The sequence below is a fragment of the Vespula vulgaris genome, chromosome 9, assembly GCF_905475345.1.
Source record: "Vespula vulgaris chromosome 9, iyVesVulg1.1, whole genome shotgun sequence".
Lineage (NCBI taxonomy): Eukaryota > Metazoa > Arthropoda > Insecta > Hymenoptera > Vespidae > Vespula > Vespula vulgaris.
The window spans coordinates 8582922-8609961 of NC_066594.1; the positions used below are offsets into that span (position 1 = coordinate 8582922).

At 39.1% G+C, this 27040-nt stretch overlaps 1 protein-coding gene and 1 long non-coding RNA gene across 29 annotated transcripts; one reads left to right on the plus strand and one right to left on the minus strand.

The window, feature by feature from the left end:
* Positions 1–153: 153 nt before the first annotated feature.
* Positions 154–5729, minus strand: LOC127066216 (centromere-associated protein E-like). 9 transcript variants are annotated; one of them, XM_050999653.1, is made up of 17 exons: positions 5647–5666; positions 5352–5534; positions 4695–4869; positions 4440–4605; positions 4152–4355; positions 3964–4053; positions 3749–3856; positions 3501–3607; positions 3255–3393; positions 3064–3194; positions 2773–2976; positions 2474–2679; positions 1579–2379; positions 1112–1425; positions 928–1016; positions 634–795; positions 154–550 (listed from the first exon to the last, which is right to left on the minus strand). In XM_050999653.1, exons 2-17 carry the CDS (start codon positions 5359–5361, stop codon positions 334–336), a joined length of 3123 nt encoding a protein of 1040 aa, XP_050855610.1. In that variant the 5' UTR covers positions 5362–5534; positions 5647–5666; the 3' UTR covers positions 154–333. The 9 variants fall into 9 exon arrangements, with proteins under 9 accessions (XP_050855610.1, XP_050855613.1, XP_050855609.1 ...); XM_050999656.1 differs by having other exon boundaries at positions 4695–4896; positions 5356–5729; XM_050999652.1 differs by having other exon boundaries at positions 4695–4850; positions 5352–5729.
* A 691-nt stretch (positions 5730–6420) lies between these two features.
* Positions 6421–22209, plus strand: LOC127066240 (uncharacterized). 20 transcript variants are annotated; one of them, XR_007782309.1, is made up of 17 exons: positions 6421–6435; positions 6667–6728; positions 6909–6953; positions 7038–9338; positions 9522–9676; positions 10458–10543; positions 10716–10866; positions 11649–11728; positions 11809–12625; positions 13031–13175; positions 13516–14335; positions 14706–14795; positions 14974–15059; positions 15146–16197; positions 16291–20292; positions 20869–21638; positions 21718–22209. It is a non-coding gene; the product is annotated as an uncharacterized LOC127066240 (long non-coding RNA). The 20 variants fall into 20 exon arrangements; XR_007782307.1 differs by having other exon boundaries at positions 6667–6953; XR_007782310.1 differs by lacking the exon at positions 6667–6728.
* The last annotated feature ends 4831 nt before the right edge of the window (positions 22210–27040 follow it).

Genomic DNA, 27040 nt, shown 5'->3' on the forward strand with positions numbered 1-27040 from the left:
TGGTAATGCGTATATAACATTTTGGACATAGTAGAGTTTAGTAGCTTAAACAATAAATTTCGTTGATGGTACCTCGATGATGGTATTTTATTAACTATACAACGTACATATACAAAAGAGTTAACAATACTTTAATTAACAACACTGTTTTAAATACAATATATACCTATTTTTAATAAACGGCATGTAATAATTGTTTAAACGCATACTTACACATGTATATGATGTGTATATGTATATATATATACGTATACACATACATGCATATATATATACACATATATACATACATATATATGTGCATATGTATGTCAAAACTAATCGACGTAATTTTTATATCGGTGGTGAACATCCCGTATTTGTGATCGGGAAGTATCGATTAAGTATTTCTTCGAACGACCACCATTTATACGGTGGTCCGACATATATGCTCGTCGGTAAAAATATATTCACTGCATAAAATCCGAAAAAAAATATCAATGCATAGGAAAAAAGCACGCGCCACGATGGTAAGATTTGGATATTCTTGAAAGAATGAAATAGCGAAGTACTAGAAATAAAAAAAGATGTTCGTACAGATACGCAATATTATCAAAAGTGTTTGCCTACCGTCTATAAATACTAATATATTACCGTAATCTCGTTTCTTTGCCAATAATTTTGTCATTCCAAATATTCGATTTTGCCGAGCTGGAATGATAGAATTTACAAACTTGTAGTACGCTCTTATTTTCTTTTAGCAAATTCCTTCTCTCTTGCGTTTTGTCGAGAAAAACTTGTGATTCTTGAAAATTTCTGAAATAATAATTGAAAAATACCTACATATATTATATTTATAGAAATATTTCATAAATCTTTAAAAATCTTTGAAAAGCACAATTATTTGATTTGCATATTTATATTTTCACGAAAACAGACTTGACTAACTCTTTGCTATCTGATATTTGACTTTCACCATCTGACGACCTTGATCTGATCTTTCCTCCGCTTGCAGTTGCGCAATTCGTTCTTTCTTCCTAAATCAAATATGATCAAATAGGATCTAATAGCATAGTATAAATATTAAGAAAATTTACGGAAAATGATAAAGTTTTCATCATTTAATACTAACCGTATTATTTTTCTGTATTGCATTAACTATAGAATATTCCTCGAAATTCTCTCGAAATCTGCTCGTAAGACCACATTTACTTTGCGATAACGCGCTGTTATTATTTGCGAAACTACAAAGTGATATCGAAACTGTTTTTTCTCTATCTTCAGAGTCAACGTATCCTATGCGTTTCTTATTATTCATCTTGTTTAAATGATCTTTGTATATTCTAAATAAGGGTATTTTTTTTTTTGACATTTCCAGATCAGCGAATCGTCGTACGAGCGACTCACAATTATCATTATCTTTTTTATTTTTACTTTCGAACGAATCTGCGTGGCAGAAATGTGATAAATTTACATATAAATGAACAAAGTCCAAAAAAAAGATTATTGAAAAAATTAACACACAGATGTCTGTTAAGAAACAGTAAAAAAAGGAAAAAAGATTGTATAGACATTTTATGGTTTATATCCGAGCCTTACTTTTATCCTTTGAATCAATGCGCATCGGTGTTGAGAATGCAGCTGGTAGATGGTTTTCCGTATAACTTTCTCGACAAAAATTAGAGGATCTTTGAAAGTACATAGACGTTCTATCGCGGCAAATAGGTGCCAATTTATCGATCAAATACGTTTCACCATTGATTGAATAGATTTCTTTATTGATATCTATGAGATAATTATTAGGACTTTCATTATAATAATCTTTGTTTAAACGATCTTTTCCGAAATGTTCCATGATTTTATATTGTTTTGGTTCATGGATGCTCGATTCCAATTTAATATTTTCAAGCAATTTATTACTTGCTGTAGTGAAACCTGCTTGTGTATCCTTATTGGTAAGATGTTGCTCTTTGCTGAACAGTAAGACTTTATCTGATGGTAATTTTAATTTCGTAGGAGCCAGATGAACAGGACGGTGTAATTCACACAGAGGGTAATCTAACTCGTCTATAGAAAAATCTTGGGGGAACAGATTATCAGATCGAAGAGACGACGAACTAACAGAAGAATCTGTACTGTCGTTCAATGACCGATAGGTACCTCCGAACGTGTATCCACGACAGCTCGTTAAATTCTGTAAATCGTTTTGCTGGAGTTCTACGTAAAACTCGTCTTCCCTTTTAATTTTTTCACAAGTTGAGTCGTCAAAAGATTTTCTTATTTCAATAGTTTCATTGATTTTCTCCGCTGATAATGGCATGGCAACATTAAATGAACGGCGACAAAGTAAAGCTTTTTTTTCAGGAAACAGACTAGATTCGGACTTTGATTTACGATGACCTGAAACGATAGTCTCATTAGCTTTATCCACGTTTATATTAACGATTTGAAGAGAATTTTGCGCGTTAAAATTTTCTTTCGATACATTACTTACGCGTTATTGCGACTCTTTTGGATATAGCCGAAAAATCTATTGGTAATGATAAATGATCCAGAAATGATACAAGTCTTTCATTATTCGAGTAATCTCCATTACCATCATCTATAATATCGGCTCTTATTTTGGTACCAGCGTCGTTGCAAGAATTCTTACAGAACGTTAATGTATGAATAGTCTTCCTTCTTTCTAGTCTAGTTAAACTATAAAATAAATAATAATGGATAATAAATAATTAAGCGAGGATAAATATGTGTATATATAATAAAAAGGACAAGTTATCTTCCTTCATTGACCTGAAATTTTCCATTGACTTTTTTGCCGGACTTGAGCGCGGGCTTGTAACAGATCTAACACTTTTGTCGAATACTTGTATGACTGGATCGACGACGAAGGATTTCGATACCATTACTACTTTAGGCGATTTCGCAGATATAGTAAAAGGATCTTGCTTCTCGTTCGATATATTAGAAGATGTGCTTATTTGATTTTTTTTACAACTAAAATTAAACGATAAGTATATGATTGTAAGCAATTTCTAATCTCCAGGACATTTTTATATTCATATCGTATATTCATTTGCTTACAAGCATTCTAGATGATCTTCTTCGTGAAAGTTAAGACTGGGCAATTCGCGCAAATTTTCTATCGCTCTAAAATCTGCTTGTACTTGAATACCGATTTCTATACCTGTAGGTTCTGGAGACGTTGTATTTACCTAATAAATAATTTACTTTAATAACTATATAATTCCATTTGTCCGCTTTACACGACTAACCGTATCCAGCAGAATTTGTATCCTTTGTTTAAGAGTTTCCAAATTTTTCATCTTTTCAGAACTTTCAGTATAATAGTTTATATTTTGCATAAGATGAAGACAGTTTTCGTCACGTGCCGATACCAATTGTTGGAAAACACTTCGATAAATTAAAAAGAAATATCCCGATATAAAATATTCCCGATGTTAGTGCATGCGCACGCGGGCGCAGGATATTAATAAAAATGAATTAATACATATATTCACCATTCCGTTTGTTGTATAAGTTTATCAATTTCTAATTCGTACAACTGCACTTGCTTCTCCAATTCGTAGCTTATCGTATCATTCGAGCTGCATATATTCGTGAAACCCTTAAAGGTAAATATGTATACGTGTAATAAATACATGAAAAATTGTTGCTCTATACACGTGGATATATTTGTTTCATTTTATTATTTTTCCTTTCTTTTTTTTTTTTTTCTTTTTCGCAAATATAAAATTTTTACACTTACAGAAGCTTTCAATTCGTCATACAGAGAATCTTGATGAAACGTATCGTTGAATCTGCTGTATGGAGTATCGTGTACCGTGCAATATGTTTCTGCGTCCGAATGGTACGTCTGAAATTATTTTCAAGGAAATCTCTATTATCTCTATGCGCGCGCATAGATTTTTTGCGATTGTAACAACCAAGTATGATTAAAGACGAAAATGAAAATGAACTCACTTTATCTATAGAAGTACGAGTATTCATACTTATGAGTAATTTTAATTCCGCATTTTCATCTTCTAGTTGACGATTATTTTCTCGTAGCAGCTGTAAGACATAAACGATTATGGCTATTCATTTAACGATTTTAGTAAATCATTAGGCGTTTTGACGGATAAGAATAAATCGTATTTACGTCTGCTTACTTTTACCATATTTTCGCGCGCTTCATAATTATTTCGAAGATTTTCATTCGCTTCTTTCAAGTCTGTAATCGTCATAAGCAACGATTCGCACTCGTTATATTTTTTATCCAATTTTTCAACTACTTCAGCCTTTTTTTTCGTACATTCGAGTCTTTCATTCGTAACTTTTTTTAACTTATCCTTCAGATTTGTTACTTCTTGCGCCTAATTACAAATGCACGAAAAATTCTAATTATGAATCCATAATATTTTTTTCTTCAACGCGAACGATCATATTTACATTACAACCTGTAATTCGACCGTCTCTAATCTCGTTAATAATATCCGTTGCTCTTTTGTCGATTTCTGAAGAGCTATATTGGTGTCTTTTTCTTTCCTCGTTACTTCATTCAATATGTCTTTTTGTTCATCATACTCTCGTTGCAGTTCGTTATATTTTTCATGGATTTGTTCCCTGCAAAATTATTGAGGAGCAAGATGCTATCGAATTTCAAATAATAATTATGAAACTAAAATGAAATAGGTAAAATATATAATACATACAGTTGACGTTTGAAATATTTTTGTTGCCTTTCTAAAATTGAATTTCTATCATCTAATTTCGCGATTTCTTCTCGAAGAAGAGCATTTTCTTCCGTTATCTGCGTTACTTTTAAATGGAATTTTGTATTTCGTATATCCTCCTCCATATCGTCTTTACTGAATATCATGGCTGTCACTTAATTGTTACATGTATTGTTGTTTTCTTTTTTGGGTGCAGATGTACATACAAACATACATACATAATCCATTAACACATACATTCACACATAATACATTCATACGTTCGTACATACATACAACATACATTCATCCATACATACATTCACTTATACACAAATACATTCATACACACGCACGCACGCACACACGTATGTATATGCGGAATCGTTTAATCAGCGTACAGCGCGTATTGTTGGCATGGCAAATAAAACTTATTTGGAAAATATATTTTCTAAGTTACTACACTTTATCACGAATCAATTACCACCCGGCTTGTAGAATATATAGGTTATGACTAAAAATCATGCATGCTAAAGGAGTATGATTAAACATATACATATGTAAGCATATTACATGTGTCTTAGGAAATCGGAGATCGGAAGGCGGAGAAACTTGATCATTTTTCAATTAACATGAATAAAGTATGTAATTATTTACCTACGTTCATTCAGCTTGGCAGTCATCATAACGTTATTTTATTCACTCAAAATACATACATATCAAGTCCAACACATTTACTATTTATCAAACTCAAATTATCGAGTAAAGAAAATTTTAGGTTAAGAATATTTAATTTATAATCGATAAATTTTTGCTTTTCTTCTTCAACTTTCTTACCGTCTAAAGAAGCATAAAGAGAAGAATATCGATAAGATATACATGAAATACATATTTACGTGTTATTAAATCAATGACGATAGAAACGAATTTTTCTATATATTTTAGAACAAACCGTTAAAATGTTACAATTATGATTTAAGATTCGTACAATTTTAAGCGGACACGGCGTAATAAACGCCTGCCAACACAGGACAAACTACCAATTAAAGTTGGTAATCGCTTAAACGATCGTTCTTTTTACCGAAATTTTAATCAAGTCTACCAATCATTGAAACTATATTTTCAAACAAAATGTCAGAAATTATCATTATTGGTTACTGCCGTTAAATACGTACTACTTATTGTTAATTAAACGAAGCAAAACCAATCAAACAAGCTAGAAAATATATTGTTGGTATTTGATACAATAATTAATAAGTTTGCATTTACGTGTTTAATAAACGTTACTATATACATACATACATTATTGCTACTACTATTATTATTATTATTATTACTATTATCATTATCATTATCATTATCATCATCATTATCATTATCATCATCATTATCATTATCATCATCATCATCATTATCATCATCATTATCATTATCATTATCATTATCATTATCATCATCATTATCATTATCATTATCATTGTCATTATCATTATCATTATCATTATTATTATTATTATTATCATTTTGCATATTGCGGTAGTTGCGTCTAAGTTGAGTTTAGATTGTGGTTAGAGTCGCAATTAGTTACGTCTAAGTTCCGGTTAGAATTGTGTCTGGGTTTCGTATAGAATTATATCTGAGTTGCGCCACAATTGCGCTTAGATTCATGTCTGAATTTCTTTTGGTCTGTTTTTACTGTTTTGTCTGGATTGTGTTTGGGTTGCGTCTGGGTGGCTACTAGGTTTGATTCTACATAAAATTGTTGCATTACAATAATAAAATTGCATACATTATAAGACATAAATTGCAAGTGTGTGTATTGTATTTGTTATAGATATATTTTCAAACTGAAACATTAAAAATTATATGTCAGAATATTATATATTTCATAATCTACAAATTAAAAATAGATGGAACACTTTATAGTTGTAATATTGCGTTCTTATCTTTCTCTGTTAATTTCATTATACAGGTGACACGCGTATGAGCGACGCTTTTCTTAGCTCCTCGTTGCCTCTGAGTCATTAACTGCGAGTAATTAAAATATTTTATCTAACGTACATCTTTATCTTATATGCCAATCGATTACCGAAAACGCGATTTTCGCGGTTGAATACATTAACATCGATCACGCTGAACTGCGAAATGTAACTTATTCTACTGCGTTCCTTAACCTAACATAACCATACAAGCCATCGCTGTTTTCGATTATAGAATGGGAGAGGTACGACGTCCGGATTTATTACACGACGACGGCTGGTAAGCATTAGTTGAAAAATATTGTTATTTATTAACATTGTATTCTTTACGAGAATTTAGTTATTTTTATGTTTATCTTTTCAGGACGTATGCGTTGTGATTTCGTTCGTTAACGTTAACAGTACAGCGTGGCTTATGTACTTAGAAATATGCAATATGGATTTAGTTACAGTTAAACAGAATTTACATCTTCTCTTTAACTTTGTACATTCATTCTTAGATTAAGCAGTGTTCTTTTATCAAAACTTTCTTTCATTCTTTTCTTTCGGTTATGCATTTTTTATTAAATGTGTTCTACATATATCGAGTAGCTGAGGATTCTGAATTCATTCTACTTTCATGACATTCTTGTAACTTTATTTCTTTAATTTTGCATTAATGAATTTAATGTGGATTCTTTAAACATTTATTATTGACTTGTAGATTAATAATCGACATCATCTGGATAAGGAGAATTGATGCATAAGACTTTTATTTCATTCATTGATAAATATTTACTGAAAATCAAAGAGGTTAAGTTTTACATAATCGTGTAAATTGTATCCTAGAACTACAAATTCTTCTATTGTCAATTGGACGTTTGAAATTTATGCACATGGTAAACGATTACAGATGTCATAAACTAATTATATTTTAATCTTTGCTTTTTACCAAATAAATAATTACAATTAAGTATATAAACTGTTCATCTTTTTATGAAATTTAAATATATTACACAGAGCACATTTAGTATTTTTTAAATTAATCCTCGTTATGAACGTTTTTTTTTCATTTTATTTATAATCTATATATTAAAAATTGATAAGAAATACAACAATTATGATATCGTGTTTCCCTCTTTCTCTTTGAATTTCATTGAATTTCAATATGCAACAATCTACAAAGTTATGATTTGCAACTTGAATTTCATTACTAGTATAGCCTTTATCATTCTTAGTGAAGCTATATCCAGTGCCAACTGGATTATCAGTGTAAATTAAGTTACGAGAAATACTTAAGAAATATAATACATGCATGATGCAAGCGTGTTCGAATCATTCATTGTCTAGATAAAACACGTCCAAATTACTTAGAGGAACAAATACTGTGTAAGGACGACGAATGGGGGAAGTCATGTCAAGACCGATCTCTTCGATCGTCTCTTGTTTATTTACCAATACTTTTCGCTACAAAACTTCCTAAATTCTCTGAATTGTATGACTACATGACTGAATTGTGTATATATATATACGTAGTAAGAAGAATTTATCACGCTCGACTGGTTTTTCTTTCGTTACTTGCCGGAAACAATAGATAGAGGAACCTTTACGCAATTATCTATATACCAATGTCATCGTTTTCTTTCTATTAAGAGTCTCTTGTATGTATTTAAAAAGAAACAAACTTACGTGTGCGTAAGCAACAAGAATTTGCTATAACGACAATTTGAAGGTTTTAAAATTAACCTTATCCTTTACTTTTATGCACGAATTATCGTCGAGAAAACATCATTTTTTGACACGATTTTTTCAAACAAAACGAAGCGCGTATTCGAAAGTTCGGAAGAATCGTATTCTCACTCGAATATTCATCTTTGAAACGATCTCGTTCGTCAAAATCGTTAAAAAATTATATCTGTATTTATCGTTGGCGTAAACCAACATAAAACAACGAGCCGATGGACTGTCAACAAAAAACGGACCTTTGAACGAATCGGATGGTTATTCTCTCTTTCTAAAAGCAGAAATTTCAAAAACAATACTTTCCTCGTACTAACATCGAAAATAATACACATTTATATGAAAAATAATCGTACGCGGGTGCACGAACATTTTCCTTACAAATATATTTTCACGTTTACGAGCTTTATTTCTACAGATATCAAATCGAAATGATTAATTTTCACAGTTTGATGCAGCAAGATATTCGTTTAGATAGTTTTTAATTTCGTATATCATATTTTTAACGTTTCCATATTATTATACAAACAGATCGAAACAACAAACACGTGGGGAAGCCATTGTAAAGATGACGTAACGCGTACGCGGGACGGTCCATAGCTTCCTTCCTGCCGCTTAATCCGCCATTCCGAATTAGTTCGTGGCACGCGTCGCAACCGAGCTTCGTCCTCTCGTTAATTGCAGTTAATTAGAATATTTTATCCAACGTACGCTCTAATTTTGTATATCGATCGAACGTCGAAAACGCTATTTCCACGGGTGAATTTATTAACATCGATCACGCTCAACTACGAAATATATTCTGCTGCGTTCCTTAACCTAACAACCATACAAGCCATCGTTATTTTCGATTATACAATGGAAGAACTACGACGTTCGCATTTTCGTCATCAATTTTACTTATTTACAATGAGAAATGATGTTGGACACACGACAACGACGACTGGTAAGCATTAGTTGAAAAACATTGTTATTTATTATCGTTGCAATCTTTACGTGAACGTTTAGTTATACAGGCGTCAAATCGAAATGATTAATTCTCACAGTTCGGTATAGCAAGATATCCGTTTAGATAGTTTTTAACTTCGTATATCATATTTTTAACGTTCCGATATTTTCATACAAATAGATCGAAACTTTACAAGCACGTGGGGAAGCCATTGGAAAGATGACGTAATATGTACGTACGACGGTCCACATCTTTCTTGCTGCCGCTTACTCCGCCATTCTGAATTATTTCGTGGCGTTTGTCGCAAGCCAGCTTCGTCCTCTCGTTGACTGCAGGTAATTAGAATATTTTATTTAACGTGCGTCATTATTTTATATAGCGATTGAATGCAGAAAACACGATTTGAGCGGATAAAATTTGTTAACACCGATCGCGCTCAACTGCGAATTGTAAATTATCGTCCTACCTTCCTTAACCTAACATAAACGTGTAAACAATCGTTCTTTGCGGTTATACAATAGAAGAGCTACGACTTTCGGATTTTCGTCATCAATTTTACTTATTTACAATAATAAATGGTGTTCGACATATAACGACGACTGGTAAGCGTTAGTTGAAAAAGATTATTATTTCTCGTCGCAATAGTCGCTACATGAACGTTTAGTTATACAAGCGTCAAATTGAAACGAATAATTTTTACAGTTTGGTGTAACAAGATATCCGTTTAGATAGTTTTTAACTTCGTATATCATATTTTTAACGTTTCGATATTCTCATACAAATAGATCGAAACAACGAACACGCGGGGAAGCCATTGGAAAGATGACGTAACGCGTACGCGCGACGGTCCATAGCTTCCTTCCTGCCGCCTAATCCGCCATTCCAAATCGTTTCGTGGTACGCGTCGCAACAGAGCTTCGTCCGTTCGTTAATTGCAGTTAATTAGAATAGTTTATTCAACGTGTACCATTATTTTACATACCGATCGAACGTCGAAAAAGCGATATCCGCGGGTAAATTTATTAACATCGATCACGCTCGACTACGAAATATAACTTATTCTACCGCGTTCCTTAACCTAACAACCGTACAAGCCATCGTTACTTTTGATTATAGAATGGGAGAGGTACGACGTCTGGATTTTCGTCTTCAATTTTACTTATTTACAATGAGAAATGGTGTTGGACACACGACGACGAGTGGTAAGCATTAGTCGAAAAAGGTTCTTATTTATTATCGCTGTAATCCTTACTCGAACATTTTATCAAATCGTAACGATTAATTTTCATAATTTTATGTAGCAAGATATCCGTTTCGATAGTTTTTAACTTCGTATATCATATTTTTAACGTTTTGATATTTCTATACAAATAGATCGAAACAACAAGCTCGCGGGGAAGCCATTGCAAAGCTGACGTAACGCGCATGCTCGACGATACAGCTTCCTTGTTGCCGCTTAATCCGCCATTCTGAATCAGTTCGTGGCACGTGTCCCAACCAAGCTTCGTCCTCTCGTTAATTGCAGGTAATTAAAATATTTTATTTAACGTGCACCATTATTTTATATACCGATCGAATGCCGAAAACGCGATTTTTCCGATAAAATTTGTTAACATCGGTCGCGCTCAACTGCGAATCGTAAATTGTACCGCGTTCCTTAACCTAACATAACCATATAAGCAATCGTTATTTACGATCGTACAACGGAAGAGCTACGACGTTCGCATTTTCCTCATCAATTTTACTTATTTACAATAATAAATGGTGTACGACACACAACGACGACTGGTAAGCGTTAGTTGAAAAAGATTATTTTTTATCGTCGCAATAGTCTCTACATGAACGTTTAGTTATACAGGCGTCAAATTGAAACGAATAATTTTTACAGTTTGGTGTAACAAGATATCCGTTTAGATAGTTTTTAATTTCGTATATCATATTTTTAACGTTTCGATATTCTCATACAAATAGATCGAAACAACAAACGCGGGGAAGCCATTGGAATGATGACGTAACGCGTACGCGCGACGGTCCATAGCTTCCTTCCTGCCGCTTAATCCGCCATTCTAAATTATCTCGTGCCAAGCGTTGCACTCGAGCTTCGTCCTCTCGTTAATTAGAATTATTAGTTAATTAGAATATTTTATCTAACGTTCACTCAGATTTTATATAGCGACGAATACCAAAAATGCGATTTCCGCGAGTGAATTTATTAATAACGATCACGCTCAATTGCGAAATATAACTTATTCTACTGCGTTCCTTAACCTAACATAATCATCTAAGCCATCGTTCTTTCGATTATAGAATGGAAGAGGTACGATGTCCGGATTATCAATTTTACTTACGTACAATAAGAAGTGATATTCGAAACAGGACGACGAGTGGTGCGTAGTAGTTAAGAAATATTGCTATTGTCACTAATCTTTTCGGGAAAGTTTAGTTAATTCTATATTTACCTTTTCAGGACGTAAATTCTGTGAATTTGTTCGTGAGCGTTAACGATACAGTGTGCCCTGTGTTCCTAGAAAGAAGCAAGATGGATTCGGCTAGAGTTCAACAGAGTAGACGTCTTCCATTTAAGTTTATACATTCATTCTTCGATTAAGCAGTGTTCTTTCAGCGAAACTTCTTTTAGTAATTTGCCGTCAGAGTATATTTTTTGTTCGATTGTACATTTTTTGGGAAATGCGTTTTATATACGTGGAATAGTTGATAATTCGGAATTCATTCAAATTGATTAACGTTGATGTAACATTTCTTTAATTTTACATTAGTGGATTTTACATGGATTCTTTCAACCTTCATCGTCGTCATGTGATTAATAATCGACATCATCAGGATAGGGAGGAGTTGTGCACGGTCGTCACCGCGCAGTTGAATCTTTCTAGACGCAACCCACTTTTTATCGAGCACTTGTTTATGGTCGAGATTTGTCTCGTACCATTTTCTGTGCATTTACGCTGGTTGCTCTGCCTTCGTCCAGCATTATAAAATAACCGAGGACATTCTACTCTCCTCCTTATTTTTTAGACCTGCTTCAGATGTCGTTAATTGATCTCACGTCGAGGACGATCGATGGGAAAATCTATGTACGCGAACGCGCTTAATCTACATTATTTTAACGAGTCGACGTCCGTCTTGGAATATCACTGCGAAATAAAAATTGTAGACTTTTCGTTGATAGTACATGACAGAACGAATACTGCTTAAATCACGGAGTGGATGTATCATTCGACGGATCGTTTCCTGATTGCTGTAATGCGGTTGACAGTTCTTTAGCCGTAAGATATTTTTGAATTATTCATACTTTTACTGCAGCTGTATTTCGTTTTGTATTCTGCAGTTTATTTTATTGTGGGTTTCTCAGAAAACCGATCTCTTAATTTCATTTTTTTTTTTCTTTTTTTCAACCATTAATAGTGCACACCTGCACTCTACTTAGATATGATCTTAGAAGAAATTCTACAAGATATTGTATAGAAATGATCTAGGAGAAATATGTAATTGCATGCAGGCTTATGTACATTTTCCTTAAAAATATAGTTTTCACGCTTAGGAGGTTTATTTTGAGAGATATTAAATTGAAACGATTAATTTTCATAGTATGGAGTAGTCGGATATCAATTTAGATAGTTTTTAAATTCGTATATCATATTTTTAATGTTCCGATATTTTCGTACAAATAGATCGAAATGTTACAAGCACGTGGGGAAGCCATTGCAAAGGTGACGTAATGCGCAAGCGCAGCGGTCCACAGCCTCCTTGCTGCCTCAGAATCCACCATTTTGAATAATGATTGGCACGTGTTATGACCAAGCTTTTTTCTTGCAGGTAATTAGAATATTTTATCTAACGTACGCTCTAATTTTATGTACCGATCGAATGTCGAAAACGCGATTTCCACAAGTGAATTTATTAACATCGATCACGTTCAATTGCGAAATATAACTTATTCTACTGCGTTCCTTAACCTAACATAATCATCTAAGCCATCGTTCTCTCGATTATAGGATGGAAGAGGTACGATGTTCGGATTATCAATTTTACTTACGTACAATAAGAAGTGATATTCGATACAGGACGACGAGTGATGCGCAATAGTTAAAAAATATTGCTATTGTCACTGTAATCTTTTTGGAACGTTTAGTTAATTCTATATTTACCTTTTCAGGGCGTAGATTCTGTAAATTTGTTCGTCAGCGTTAACAACACAGTGTGGCCCATGTTCCTAGAAAGAAGCAAGATTGATTTGGCTAGAGTTCAACAAAGTAGACGTCTTCCGTTTAAGTTTATACATTCATTCTTCGATTAAGCAGTGTTCTGTCAGCGAAACTTCTTTTAGTAATTTGCCGTCAGAGTATATTTTTTGTTCGATTGTACATTTTTTGGGAAGTGCGTTTTATATACGTGGAATAGTTGATAATTCGGAATTCATTCAAATTGATTAACGTTGATGTAACATTATTTCTTTAATTTTACATTAGTGGATTTTACATGGATTCTTTCAACCTTCATCGTCGTCATGTGATTAATAATCGACATCATCAGGATAGGGAGGAGTTGTGCACGGTCGTCACCGCGCAGTTGAATCTTTCTAGACGCAACCCACTTTTTATCGAGCACTCGTTTATGGTCGAGATTTGTCTCGTACCATTTTCTGTGCATTTACGCTGGTTGCTCTGCCTTCGTCCAGCATTATAAAATAACCGAGGACATTCTACTCTCCTCCTTATTTTTTAGACCTGCTTCAGATGTCGTTAATTGATCTCACGTCGAGGACGATCGATGGGAAAATCTATGTACGCGAACGCGCTTAATCTACATTATTTTAACGAGTCGACGTCCGTCTTGGAATATCACTGCGAAATAAAAATTGTAGACTTTTCGTTGATAGTACATGACAGAACGAATACTGCTTAAATCACGGAGTGGATGTATCATTCGACGGATCGTTTCCTGATTGCTGTAATGCGGTTGACAGTTCTTTAGCCGTAAGATATTTTTGAATTATTCATACTTTTACTGCAGCTGTATTTCGTTTTGTATTCTACAGTTTATTTTATTGTGGGTTTCTCAGAAAACCGATCTTCTTGATTTCATTCTTTTTTTTTTCTTTTTTTCGACCATTAATAGTGCAGATCTGCGTTCTACTTAGATATGATTTTAGAAGAAATTCTACAAGATATTATATAGAAATGATCTAGGAGAAATATGTAATTGCATGCAGGCTTATGTACATTTTCCTTAAAAATATAGTTTTCACGCTTAGGAGCTTTATTTTGAGAGATATTAAATTGAAAAATTTATATCATATTTTTAATATTCCGATATTTTCGTACAAATGGATCGAAATGTTACAAGCACGTGGGGAAGCCATTGCAAAGGTGACGTAATGCGCAAGCGCGGCGGTCCACAGCCCCCTTACTGCCTCAGAATCCTCGTTGATTGCAGGTAATTAGAATATTTTATTTAACGTACACTCCTATGTTATATACCGCTAGAATATCGAAAACAATTTTCGCTGGTAAATTTATTAACATCGATCACGCTCAATTACGAAATATAACATATTTTACTACGTTCCTTAACGTAACATAACCATCTAAGTCATCGTTACTTTCAATTATAGAATGGAAGAGGTAGGACGTCTAGATTTTCGTCATCAATTTTACTTATTTACAATAATAAATGGTGTTCGACACACAACAACGACTGGTAAGCGTTAGTTGAAAAAAATAGTTATTTATTGTCACTATAATATTTTCGAGAACGTTTACTTAATTCTATATCTACTTTTTCAGGATGTAGACGTGATTTCTTTCGTTATTGTTGACATTACATCGTGGCTAGTTTTCTTAAAAATAAGCAAGATGAATTTAGTTACATTCGAACAGAATTGACATCTTGACAGTACGAACGCTACTTAAATCGTGGAAGGAAGCGTTCCTTGATCTAACAACCAGCTAAGGAATCATTATTTTCGATGATAGAAAGAAAGAAGTATAAAGTTCAAAATTTTCGTCATCAGTTTTACTTATCTATGATAAGCAATGGTATTGGACACAGGACGACAACTGATAAGCAATAGTTGACATATATTATTATTTATTTTCACGTTACCCTTTACGATAACGTTTAGCTAATTCTACATTTATTTTTTCAGGTTATAGGCATTGCGATTTCGTCCGTTATTGTTAACAATGCATCGTGGCCCGTGTTCCTTGAAATAAGCATGGTGAATTTAGTTACAGTCGAACAGAATTGACATCTGTTTACACATTCATTCTTCGATTAAACAGTGTTCTGTTAACGATACTTTTACATCCGAGTATATTTTTCTTCCGATTACATTTTTCATTTAATATACATCGAGTAGCTGATAATTCAAAGTTTATTCAAGTTGGATAACGTTATCGTAACTTCATTCCTTTAATCGATGAAAAAATCTATTTAAGCGAACGCGTCTTAAATAACACTATTTCAACGAATCATATGGTCTCTCTTGAAATATCGCTGCGAAATAGAAACGATAGGCTTTTCGTCGATAGTATACGACAGAACGAACACTGCTTAAATCGAAATATATGTGTTAATTGGGTCGTGGATTCCCGGATAGCAGTTCCTAAGTATCACGCTCGTTAGAGCAAGATGGTTCTTTATTCTCTTGTCTGATGAGGAATACTTAACATTTTGATATTTTTATTATAACACTATTTTTATTAACTTTGTTAATTTTTTTTTTTTTTTTCTTTTAGGAAGCCTATGTTGTAATTTCGTTCTACTGTTTGGATACGGATAAAAGAACAATTCAACGCTCTAGTTGGAAATGGTCTTTGTAAAATTGCGACTCATGGTTAGCATTGTTTAATGATATTTTAGTATTTTTTATCGCCATGTACTTTATTATAGGTTTCAATACTGCATTTTTATTATTTTCCTAAAATAGGAAAGCCTCCTTCCTCTAGGATCTATCATGAATATGAAGATGAGAAAGGAAAGGAAAGGAGCCAGGAAGATGCGATGGAAGCAATAACGAAGGATGGAATCTTGAAGAATCTTCCATTGGATTAAAATCAGCAGGAAAACAACGCTTCCTTCATTTTACCGAACCGAAAGAAGACTCGCCTCTCCTTCGTTCGTATTGCTTCTTTAAATCTGCTTAAGCTCCAACGTTCTACGTAATTCTCGGCGATTTTGCGCACCCCTAAGCGTTTCTGCGTGACACCCTAAGCGATCCTGCGATACCCTAAGCGTTTCTGTGATACCCTGAGCGTTTCTGCGACACCCTGAGCGTTTCTGCGACACCCTGAGCGTTTCTGCGACACCCTGAGCGTTTCTGCGATACCCTGAGCGTTTCTGCGATACCCTGAGCGTTTCTGCGATACCCTGAGCGTTTCTGCGATACCCTGAGCGTTTCTGCGATACCCTGAGCGTTTCTGCGATACCCTGAGCGTTTCTGCGATACCCTGAGCGTTTCTGCGATACCCTGAGCGTTTCTGCGATACCCTGAGCGTTTCTGCGACACCCCGAGGGTTTCTGCGACACCCCGAGGGTTTCTGCGACACCCCGAGCGTTTCTGCGACACCCCGAGCGTTTCTGCGACACCCCGAGCGTTTCTGCGACACCCCGAGCGTTTCTGCGACACCCCGAGCGTTTCTGCGACACCCCGAGCGTTTCTGCGACACCCCGAGCGTTTCTGCGACACCCCGAGCGTTTCTGCGACACCCCGAGCGTTTCTGCGACACCCCGAGCGTTTCTGCGACATCCCGAGCGTTTCTGCGACACCCCGAGCGTTTCTGCGACACTACCTTGAGCGTACCTTGGATACCCTAAGCGATCTTGCATGATACCCTGAGCGTTTCTGCGACACCCTCAGCGTACCTGCGCAATCCCTAACGTCGTATTCTGTTCAATTCTCAGCGTTTTGCGTAACCACCAGCATTTCAAACGATTCCCCTGCTTTAGTCTTGCGCATAATTGCGATGTTTTACGAAAAATTACAAGATAGAAACAAATTTGTTAGAATCATTGTTATAATATTGTTGGAGTTTATAGAGCGTTGAAAAAATGAAACTTCAATTGGAAGGTAGTACATCAGTTGATTTTTTCTTTCCGGAATGTTAACATAAAATTGTTTTATACTTCACAAGATATTACGTGCGGTGCAACGTTTAAGCGGTTGTATTATTGTTTAAATCTTATTTTATATCGACCAATCGTATATTATAGATTCTTTAAATAATTGTAAAGTGATAGAAAGCATACATAAACTTGGGTGCGTTAAGAAAACTATTATTTAAGTATAATTTTATATCGAACAAACGTATATTGTAAACCGTTTAAATAATTGTATAGTGATAAGAAGCGTATATAAACAATGGTGCGTTGAGAAAAATATTTAAATATAATTTTAACTCGAGTAAACGTATAGTATAGAATGTTCAAATAATTAGTTAAACTAATAGAAAGTATACATAAATTCTGATGCGTTGAGAGAATTATCGTTTAATTATAATTTTATACCGAACAAACGTATATTGTAAAATTGTTTAAATAATTGTAAAGTGATAGAAAGCATACATAAATTTGATGCATTAAGAGAATTTTAGACCACCGTTGGGCGTATCGAAAACCGTCGTCCAGTATTTATCCGTAACAACAAACATCTTTTTAGACAATTCTTAGGATATCGCGTGACCCCAGCTTCGCGAATAATTGAAATGCTCATATACTAAAAAAGAAAAAATATTATTTTTATCATTGTAATAAGAAAGCGTCGAAAAAAAGGAAGGCAGTATGTAAGCAGATTTCTGTTCTGCGAAACGTTCGATTAAAATTATTTTCTACGTACTACGAGCGGTATAAAGCTTGAGCGGCGGGGTTGTATTCTGTAAATATTAGTTTGATACTACCGAGCGTACATATGTAGCGTACATTGCTTAAATGATTGTAAAACGACAAAAAATAAAAATGATCTAGGTTTAGCGCGGTTCAACGCGGTCCAACGCGTGTACCGGAAATTTTAGGGCATGGTAGAGCGTTTCAACTACCGTGAATCCATTCGTGCGTAATTAAGCGTGTTGCGTAATTCCGAACAGATTGGCGTAACCCTTAGAAATATTGCGTAAACCCCTAACCCTTATTTAGGTAAATTCTCTGGCTCTGCCAGACGCAACGCAGCGATTTCGCCCACTACGTGGTTTGGCGTAAGTATCCATTTGGCAAGGTATGGTTTTTTTTTACACGTAAGTCCTATCGATTTTTCGCAACGTCCGACGTGGACACCCAGAGTTTTGTCTTTTTCAGGTTATCTGCAACCTCGGAGTTATTCATTTACCTACATACTATCGAGATTACTGAAGCGATGGTATTTTTTTTGCATAATGTTAAGGGCATTGCGTTGTTTTGAACGAATGCGCGTAATCAGTAGTTTCTTTTTTTTGTATGAAGCCCACCGTATCTATACAATCCTTACAAATTTTGTGTAAACCTTTGCGTGTATTCAGCCGAACTTCTGTGGTCTAACTTCGGTGTAATCCAGACGCGACCCAACGATTTGCAGTAAGTATTTTTCTCACTTAAATGCCTTTATGTTCGTTCCGTAATTCTACGCGTGTTGCGTAAATTGCATAGTATCTGCAACCCGCAGCTCATTTTCCTAGGTACCAGCGAAGTTATTTAAACTGCGGCATTTTTTTTTTTCATAGTTCGGGATATTTTCGTTTTATCCGAAGAATCCGCGTTTTTATATAGCCTAACGTCTCTGTGTAAACCGTGGCGTGTATTTAGCTTCATTTTAGCGTGTCTACTTAACTCTAACGTTTCCACATTATCACTTAGTTATCGACCGTATTTTTTTTTTAACGTGATCTCTATTCGTCGCGTAATTCTTCGCATATATAGTAATTTGGAGGGTATTTAGAGCCCTAGCTTATTTTCCATGATACTGGATGAGTTACTTACCCGACAGAATATTTGCATAGTCCCAGGGGTACTTCCGATGAATCGTTGCAATGTCCAACTTCTTTACAACGCCAAGCGATTTTGCGAAACCTTTGCACGATTTGAAAGCCCTAGTGTAACGTAGCGTAACGTATTTTTACATAACGATCCCGAGATTTGTCGAAAGTACTTCTTTTTTCTTTTTTGATAATGGTTGTCGGAGGTTTTTCTTTTTGACATTCTTAACAGCTGCGTTATTCGTAGAATGCTCTAAGCAGCTTATTTTCGTAGATACTAGCTAGGTTATTGAAACGACAGCATTTTTTCTTTTTTTCTTTTTTATAATTCGTAGGGCACTCGTTAGATCCGACGAATCTGCGTAAATACTAGGATTTTACTCGTAGATGACCGTGTACTTTCATGTGTATCTGTAACTATCAGCTTATTAATCGAAGATTTTACCGAGGTTATATGATCGACTGTATTTATTTTGCGTAATCTGTGGGGCACTCGCGTTATTTCCGAAGAATCTGCGTAAATACTAGGGTTTTCAGGAAATGCAGCGTTTCTGTGTAATCCTTGTCGATTGGGCGTCGGTAATAGGGCGTATTTAGGTAGCCTCCGAGAGTGCGGCGTAATCCGATTGTTTCCGCGTTACCACCCTGTGATTTCGCGTAAGTACTTGCATTTATACGTAATACTTGTGTAAATTCCTGTCGGTTTTCGATAACTCGTGGATGACCGTGTAGTTCCCGTGTATTTACAACTGTCGGCTTATTAATCGAAGATATTACCGAGGTTATATGATCGACTGCATTTTTTTTGCATAATCTGTGGGGCACTCGCGTTATTTCCGAAGAATCTGCGTAAATACTAGGGTTTTCAGGAAATGCAGCGTTTCTGTGTAATCCTTGTAGATTTGGCGTCGGTAATAGGGCGTATTTAGGTGGCCTCCGAGAATGCGGCGTAATCCGATTGTTTCCGCATTACCATCCTGTGATTTCGCGTAAGTACTTGCATTTATACGCAATACTTGTGTAAATTCCTGTCGGTTTTCGATAACTCGTGGATGACCGTGTAGTTCCCGTGTATTTACAACTGTCGGCTTATTAATCGAAGATAATACCGAGGTTATATGATCGACTGTATTTTTTTTGCATAATCTGTGGGGCACTCGCGTTATTTCCGACGAATCTGCGTAAATACTAGGGTTTTCAGGAAATGCAGCGTTTCTGTGTAATCCTTGTAGATTTGGCGTCGGTAATAGGGCGTATTTAGGTGGCCTCCGAGAATGCGGCGTAATCCGATTGTTTCCGCGTTACCACCCTGTGATTTCGCGTAAGTACTTGCATTTATACGTAACACTTGTGTAAATTCCTGTCGGTTTTTCGATAACTCGTAGGTGACCGTGTAGTTCCCGTGTATTTACAACTGTCGGCTTATTAATCGAAGATATTACCGAGGTTATATGATCGACTGCATTTTTTTTGCATAATCTGTGGGGCACTCCCGTTATTTCCGACGAATCTGCGTAAATACTAGGGTTTTCAGGAAATTCAGCGTTTCTGTGTAATCCTTGTAGATTTGGCGTCGGTAATAGGGCGTATTTAGGTGGCCTCCGAGAATGCGGCGTAATCCGATTGTTTCCGCATTACCACCCTGTGATTTCGCGTAAGTACTTGCCTTTGTACGTAATACTTGTGTAAATTCCTGTCGGTTTTCGATAACTCGTAGATGACCGTGTAGTTCCCGTGTATTTACAACTGTCGGCTTATTAATCGAAGATATTACCGAGGTTATTTAATCGACTGCATTTTTTTTTGCATAATCCGCGGGGCACTCGTTATATCCGACGAATTTGCGTAACTACTAGCATTTTCATAAAGTCCGGCATTTCTGCGTAACCTACAGATTTTACAAAAATCTAAGTACGCAATCTACAGCGTGGGACATAACCCCACTGTTTTCGCTTTACCATCCGGTGATTAGAAGTATTTGTCCGTTTTCTTTTTAGGTAATCCCTCGGTTTTTCAATAGTTCCTAACGTACCGACGTAGTTCCTAGGTTTATCAGCAATACCCAGGTTATTTTCTTAGATACTAGCGAGGTTACTTAAACGACATTTTTGGCCTCCGAGCTTTCTCCGTAATCTCATTTTTTTCCAGGATATCTGTAACGATCAGCTTATTAATTCTAGATATTAACGAGGTTATTTAGTCGATAGCATTTTTGAATAGTCCTTGAGGCGGTTGCATTATTTACGTAGACTATACGAACTACCAGCATCTTTATAAAGCTCATCGTTTCTGGGTAACCCTTACAGATTTTGGCTTATCCGACTGGCGATTTGAAGTAAGTATTTGTGCTTTATTTTTTATTCTTATGTTATATCTGTCTTCAATAATTACTAATATACCGACGTAATTTCTAGGTTATCCGTAGTACCCATCTTATTTCCCTAGATTCTAGAGAGGTTACTTAAACGACAACATTGTTGCATAATCCCAGGGGCATATTCGTTATTTCTTACGAATCAAGTAACGACCAGCGTCTTCATAAAGTGCAGCATTTCTGTATATTCTCGTAGATTTGTCGTCAATCCCAGAACGTATTTAGGTGGCCTCCGAGCGTCAGGCGTAACGTCATAGTGTCCGCATAAGCGAATAAATTTGTTTTTACCTAATGCTTGTCAAAATGCTTGTCGATTTTGCATAATTCCTAAATGTCCGTGTAATTTCCACGGTATCTTCATCCACCAACTTACTAATCCTAGATATTAACGTAGTTATTTAATAAACAGCAATTAGCATAGTCCGTGGGGCGTTTGCGTTATTATCGAAAAATCGGCGTAACCACCAGCATTTCCATAAAGCTCGTTTCTATGTAACCCTTACAAATTTTGCAAAAATTCTAGTACGTATTATGGTGGTTTAGAGTGGTTCGACGTAATTCCACAGTAATCGCATAAAAACCATCCAGTGATATGAAGTAATTATTTTTCTTATGCTCCTCTCTCTTAGGTAATCGATTGGTTTTTCCTGTTTATCTGTAATGCCCAGCTTATTTTTCTAAATATTACGTAGAATCGATAAATGACAACATATTTGCATAATCCCAGGGGCACCGCCATATGGGTGTGAACGTAAGTGTGTACGTACGAATGAGAGCGTAGAGTGCCTCTACCGGCCATTTTCTAAAACAGGTAGCAGGCCTCCGTAATTTCCGTGTAATCACTCTCAGACTGATTTTAGTGTCTAATATTTGTTTCATTTTATTGAATACTATTTGCCTGATTTTATTGTATAATATTTGTCTCATTTTAATATATACTATTTGTATAATTTTATTGCATGATATTTGTGTGATTTTATTATATAATATTAAACAGAGGGGAAAGTATAAGTAGACATCAGAATTTGAATGTTTGTGATCGATCATTTATACGACGCCTTTGAATAATCGTCTAAAAAGAAAACGGTTACATCAAGCTTGTGTCTTTATTGAATAAGAGACACGACTGAGCTTCGATGACATTCCGCCTGCAGTACGTCTGATTTGCGTTCAGTATTCTATCAGACTTCCTTCTGTTTCATGTTAAATTATGCGGCATAAGCTGTGGAAAGATTGTAAAAGAGACGTATAAGAACTGTATGAGAGTTGTGCAAAAGTTGTGTGAGATGTCCAAAATGTGTGTAAAAGTTTTGTGAGACTTACGTAAAAGGTGCGTACAACTTGTGAAAAAATTCTGTAAAAGTTGTAGAAAAAGTATTATCTGAAGGTTGTGTCTGAGGTTGTGTCTGAGGTTGTGTCTGAAGGTTGTGTTTGAAGGTTGGGTCTGAGGTTGTGTCTGCAGGTTGTGTCTGAAGGTAGTGTCTGAAGGTTGGGTCTGAGGTTGCGTCTGAAGGTTGTGTCCGAAGGTTGCGTCCGAAGGTTGGGTCTGAGGTTGTGTCTGCAGGTTGTGTCTGAAGGTAGTGTCTGAAGGTTGGGTCTGAGGTTGCGTCTGAAGGTTGTGTCCGAAGGTTGCGTCCGAAGGTTGTGTCCGAGGTTGCGTCTGAAGGTTGCGTCCGAAGGTTGCGTCCGAAGGTTGTGTCCGAGGTTGCGTCTGAAGGTTGTGTCTGAAGGTTGTGTCTGAAGGTTGTGTCCGAGGTTGTGTCCGAGGTTGTGTCTGAAGGTTGTGTCCGAGGTTGTGTCTAAAGGTTGTGCCTGAAGGTTGTGTCCGAGGTTGTGTCCGAGGTTGTGTCTGGGTTGCGTCTGGGTTGCGTCTGGGTTGCGTCTGGGTTGCGTCTGGGTTGCGTCTGGGTTGCGTCTGGGTTGCGTCTGGGTTGCGTCTGGGTTGCGTCTGGGTTGCGTCTGGGTTGCGTCTGGGTTGCGTCTGGGTTGCGTCTGGGTTGCGTCTGGGTTGCGTCTGGGTTGCGTCTGGGTTGCGTCTGGGTTGCGTCTGGGTTGCGTCTGGGTTGCGTCTGGGTTGCGTCTGGGTTGCGTCTGGGTTGCGTCTGGGTTGCGTCTGGGTTGCGTCTGGGTTGCGTCTGGGTTGCGTCTGGGTTGCGTCTGGGTTGCGTCTGGGTTGCGTCTGGGTTGCGTCTGGGTTGCGTCTGGGTTGCGTCTGGGTTGCGTCTGGGTTGCGTCTGGGTTGCGTCTGGGTTGCGTCTGGGTTGCGTCTGGGTTGCGTCTGGGTTGCGTCTGGGTTGCGTCTGGGTTGCGTCTGGGTTGCGTCTGGGTTGCGTCTGGGTTGCGTCTGGGTTGCGTCTGGGTTGCGTCTGGGTTGCGTCTGGGTTGCGTCTGGGTTGCGTCTGGGTTGCGTCTGGGTTGCGTCTGGGTTGCGTCTGGGTTGCGTCTGGGTTGCGTCTGGGTTGCGTCTGGGTTGCGTCTGGGTTGCGTCTGGGTTGCGTCTGGGTTGCGTCTGGGTTGCGTCTGGGTTGCGTCTGGGTTGCGTCTGGGTTGCGTCTGGGTTGCGTCTGGGTTGCGTCTGGGTTGCGTCTGGGTTGCGTCTGGGTTGCGTCTGGGTTGCGTCTGGGTTGCGTCTGGGTTGCGTCTGGGTTGCGTCTGGGTTGCGTCTGGGTTGCGTCTGGGTTGCGTCTGGGTTGCGTCTGGGTTGCGTCTGGGTTGCGTCTGGGTTGCGTCTGGGTTGCGTCTGGGTTGCGTCTGGGTTGCGTCTGGGTTGCGTCTGGGTTGCGTCTGGGTTGCGTCTGGGTTGCGTCTGGGTTGCGTCTGGGTTGCGTCTGGGTTGCGTCTGGGTTGCGTCTGGGTTGCGTCTGGGTTGCGTCTGGGTTGCGTCTGGGTTGCGTCTGGGTTGCGTCTGGGTTGCGTCTGGGTTGCGTCTGGGTTGCGTCTGGGTTGCGTCTGGGTTGCGTCTGGGTTGCGTCTGGGTTGCGTCTGGGTTGCGTCTGGGTTGCGTCTGGGTTGCGTCTGGGTTGCGTCTGGGTTGCGTCTGGGTTGCGTCTGGGTTGCGTCTGGGTTGCGTCTGGGTTGCGTCTGGGTTGCGTCTGGGTTGCGTCTGGGTTGCGTCTGGGTTGCGTCTGGGTTGCGTCTGGGTTGCGTCTGGGTTGCGTCTGGGTTGCGTCTGGGTTGCGTCTGGGTTGCGTCTGGGTTGCGTCTGGGTTGCGTCTGGGTTGCGTCTGGGTTGCGTCTGGGTTGCGTCTGGGTTGCGTCTGGGTTGCGTCTGGGTTGCGTCTGGGTTGCGTCTGGGTTGCGTCTGGGTTGCGTCTGGGTTGCGTCTGGGTTGCGTCTGGGTTGCGTCTGGGTTGCGTCTGGGTTGCGTCTGGGTTGCGTCTGGGTTGCGTCTGGGTTGCGTCTGGGTTGCGTCTGGGTTGCGTCTGGGTTGCGTCTGGGTTGCGTCTGGGTTGCGTCTGGGTTGCGTCTGGGTTGCGTCTGGGTTGCGTCTGGGTTGCGTCTGGGTTGCGTCTGGGTTGCGTCTGGGTTGCGTCTGGGTTGCGTCTGGGTTGCGTCTGGGTTGCGTCTGGGTTGCGTCTGGGTTGCGTCTGGGTTGCGTCTGGGTTGCGTCTGGGTTGCGTCTGGGTTGCGTCTGGGTTGCGTCTGGGTTGCGTCTGGGTTGCGTCTGGGTTGCGTCTGGGTTGCGTCTGGGTTGCGTCTGGGTTGCGTCTGGGTTGCGTCTGGGTTGCGTCTGGGTTGCGTCTGGGTTGCGTCTGGGTTGCGTCTGGGTTGCGTCTGGGTTGCGTCTGGGTTGCGTCTGGGTTGCGTCTGGGTTGCGTCTGGGTTGCGTCTGGGTTGCGTCTGGGTTGCGTCTGGGTTGCGTCTGGGTTGCGTCTGGGTTGCGTCTGGGTTGCGTCTGGGTTGCGTCTGGGTTGCGTCTGGGTTGCGTCTGGGTTGCGTCTGGGTTGCGTCTGGGTTGCGTCTGGGTTGCGTCTGGGTTGCGTCTGGGTTGCGTCTGGGTTGCGTCTGGGTTGCGTCTGGGTTGCGTCTGGGTTGCGTCTGGGTTGCGTCTGGGTTGCGTCTGGGTTGCGTCTGGGTTGCGTCTGGGTTGCGTCTGGGTTGCGTCTGGGTTGCGTCTGGGTTGCGTCTGGGTTGCGTCTGGGTTGCGTCTGGGTTGCGTCTGGGTTGCGTCTGGGTTGCGTCTGGGTTGCGTCTGGGTTGCGTCTGGGTTGCGTCTGGGTTGCGTCTGGGTTGCGTCTGGGTTGCGTCTGGGTTGCGTCTGGGTTGCGTCTGGGTTGCGTCTGGGTTGCGTCTGGGTTGCGTCTGGGTTGCGTCTGGGTTGCGTCTGGGTTGCGTCTGGGTTGCGTCTGGGTTGCGTCTGGGTTGCGTCTGGGTTGCGTCTGGGTTGCGTCTGGGTTGCGTCTGGGTTGCGTCTGGGTTGCGTCTGGGTTGCGTCTGGGTTGCGTCTGGGTTGCGTCTGGGTTGCGTCTGGGTTGCGTCTGGGTTGCGTCTGGGTTGCGTCTGGGTTGCGTCTGGGTTGCGTCTGGGTTGCGTCTGGTTGCGTCTGGGTTGCGTCTGGGTTGCGTCTGGGTTGCGTCTGGGTTGCGTCGGGTGCGTCTGGGTTGCGTCTGGGTTGCGTCTGGGTTGCGTCTGGGTTGCGTCTGGGTTGCGTCTGGGTTGCGTCTGGGTTGCGTCTGGGTTGCGTCTGGGTTGGGTTGCGTCTGGGTTGCGTCTGCAGACGCAACCCAGACGCAACCCAGACGCAACCCAGACGCAACCCAGACGCAACCCAGACGCAACCCAGACGCAACCCAGACGCAACCCAGACGCAACCCAGACGCAACCCAGACGCAACCCAGACGCAACCCAGACGCAACCCAGACGCAACCCAGACGCAACCCAGACGCAACCCAGACGCAACCCAGACGCAACCCAGACGCAACCCAGACGCAACCCAGACGCAACCAGACGCAACCCAGACGCAACCCAGACGCAACCCAGACGCAACCCAGACGCAACCCAGACGCAACCCAGACGCAACCCAGACGCAACCCAGACGCAACCCAGACGCAACCCAGACGCAACCCAGACGCAACCCAGACGCAACCCAGACGCAACCCAGACGCAACCCAGACGCAACCCAGACGCAACCCAGACGCAACCCAGACGCAACCCAGACGCAACCCAGACGCAACCCAGACGCAACCCAGACGCAACCCAGACGCAACCCAGACGCAACCCAGACGCAACCCAGACGCAACCCAGACGCAACCCAGACGCAACCCAGACGCAACCAGACGCAACCCCAGACGCAACCCAGACGCAACCCAGACGCAACCCAGACGCAACCCAGACGCAACCCAGACGCAACCCAGACGCAACCC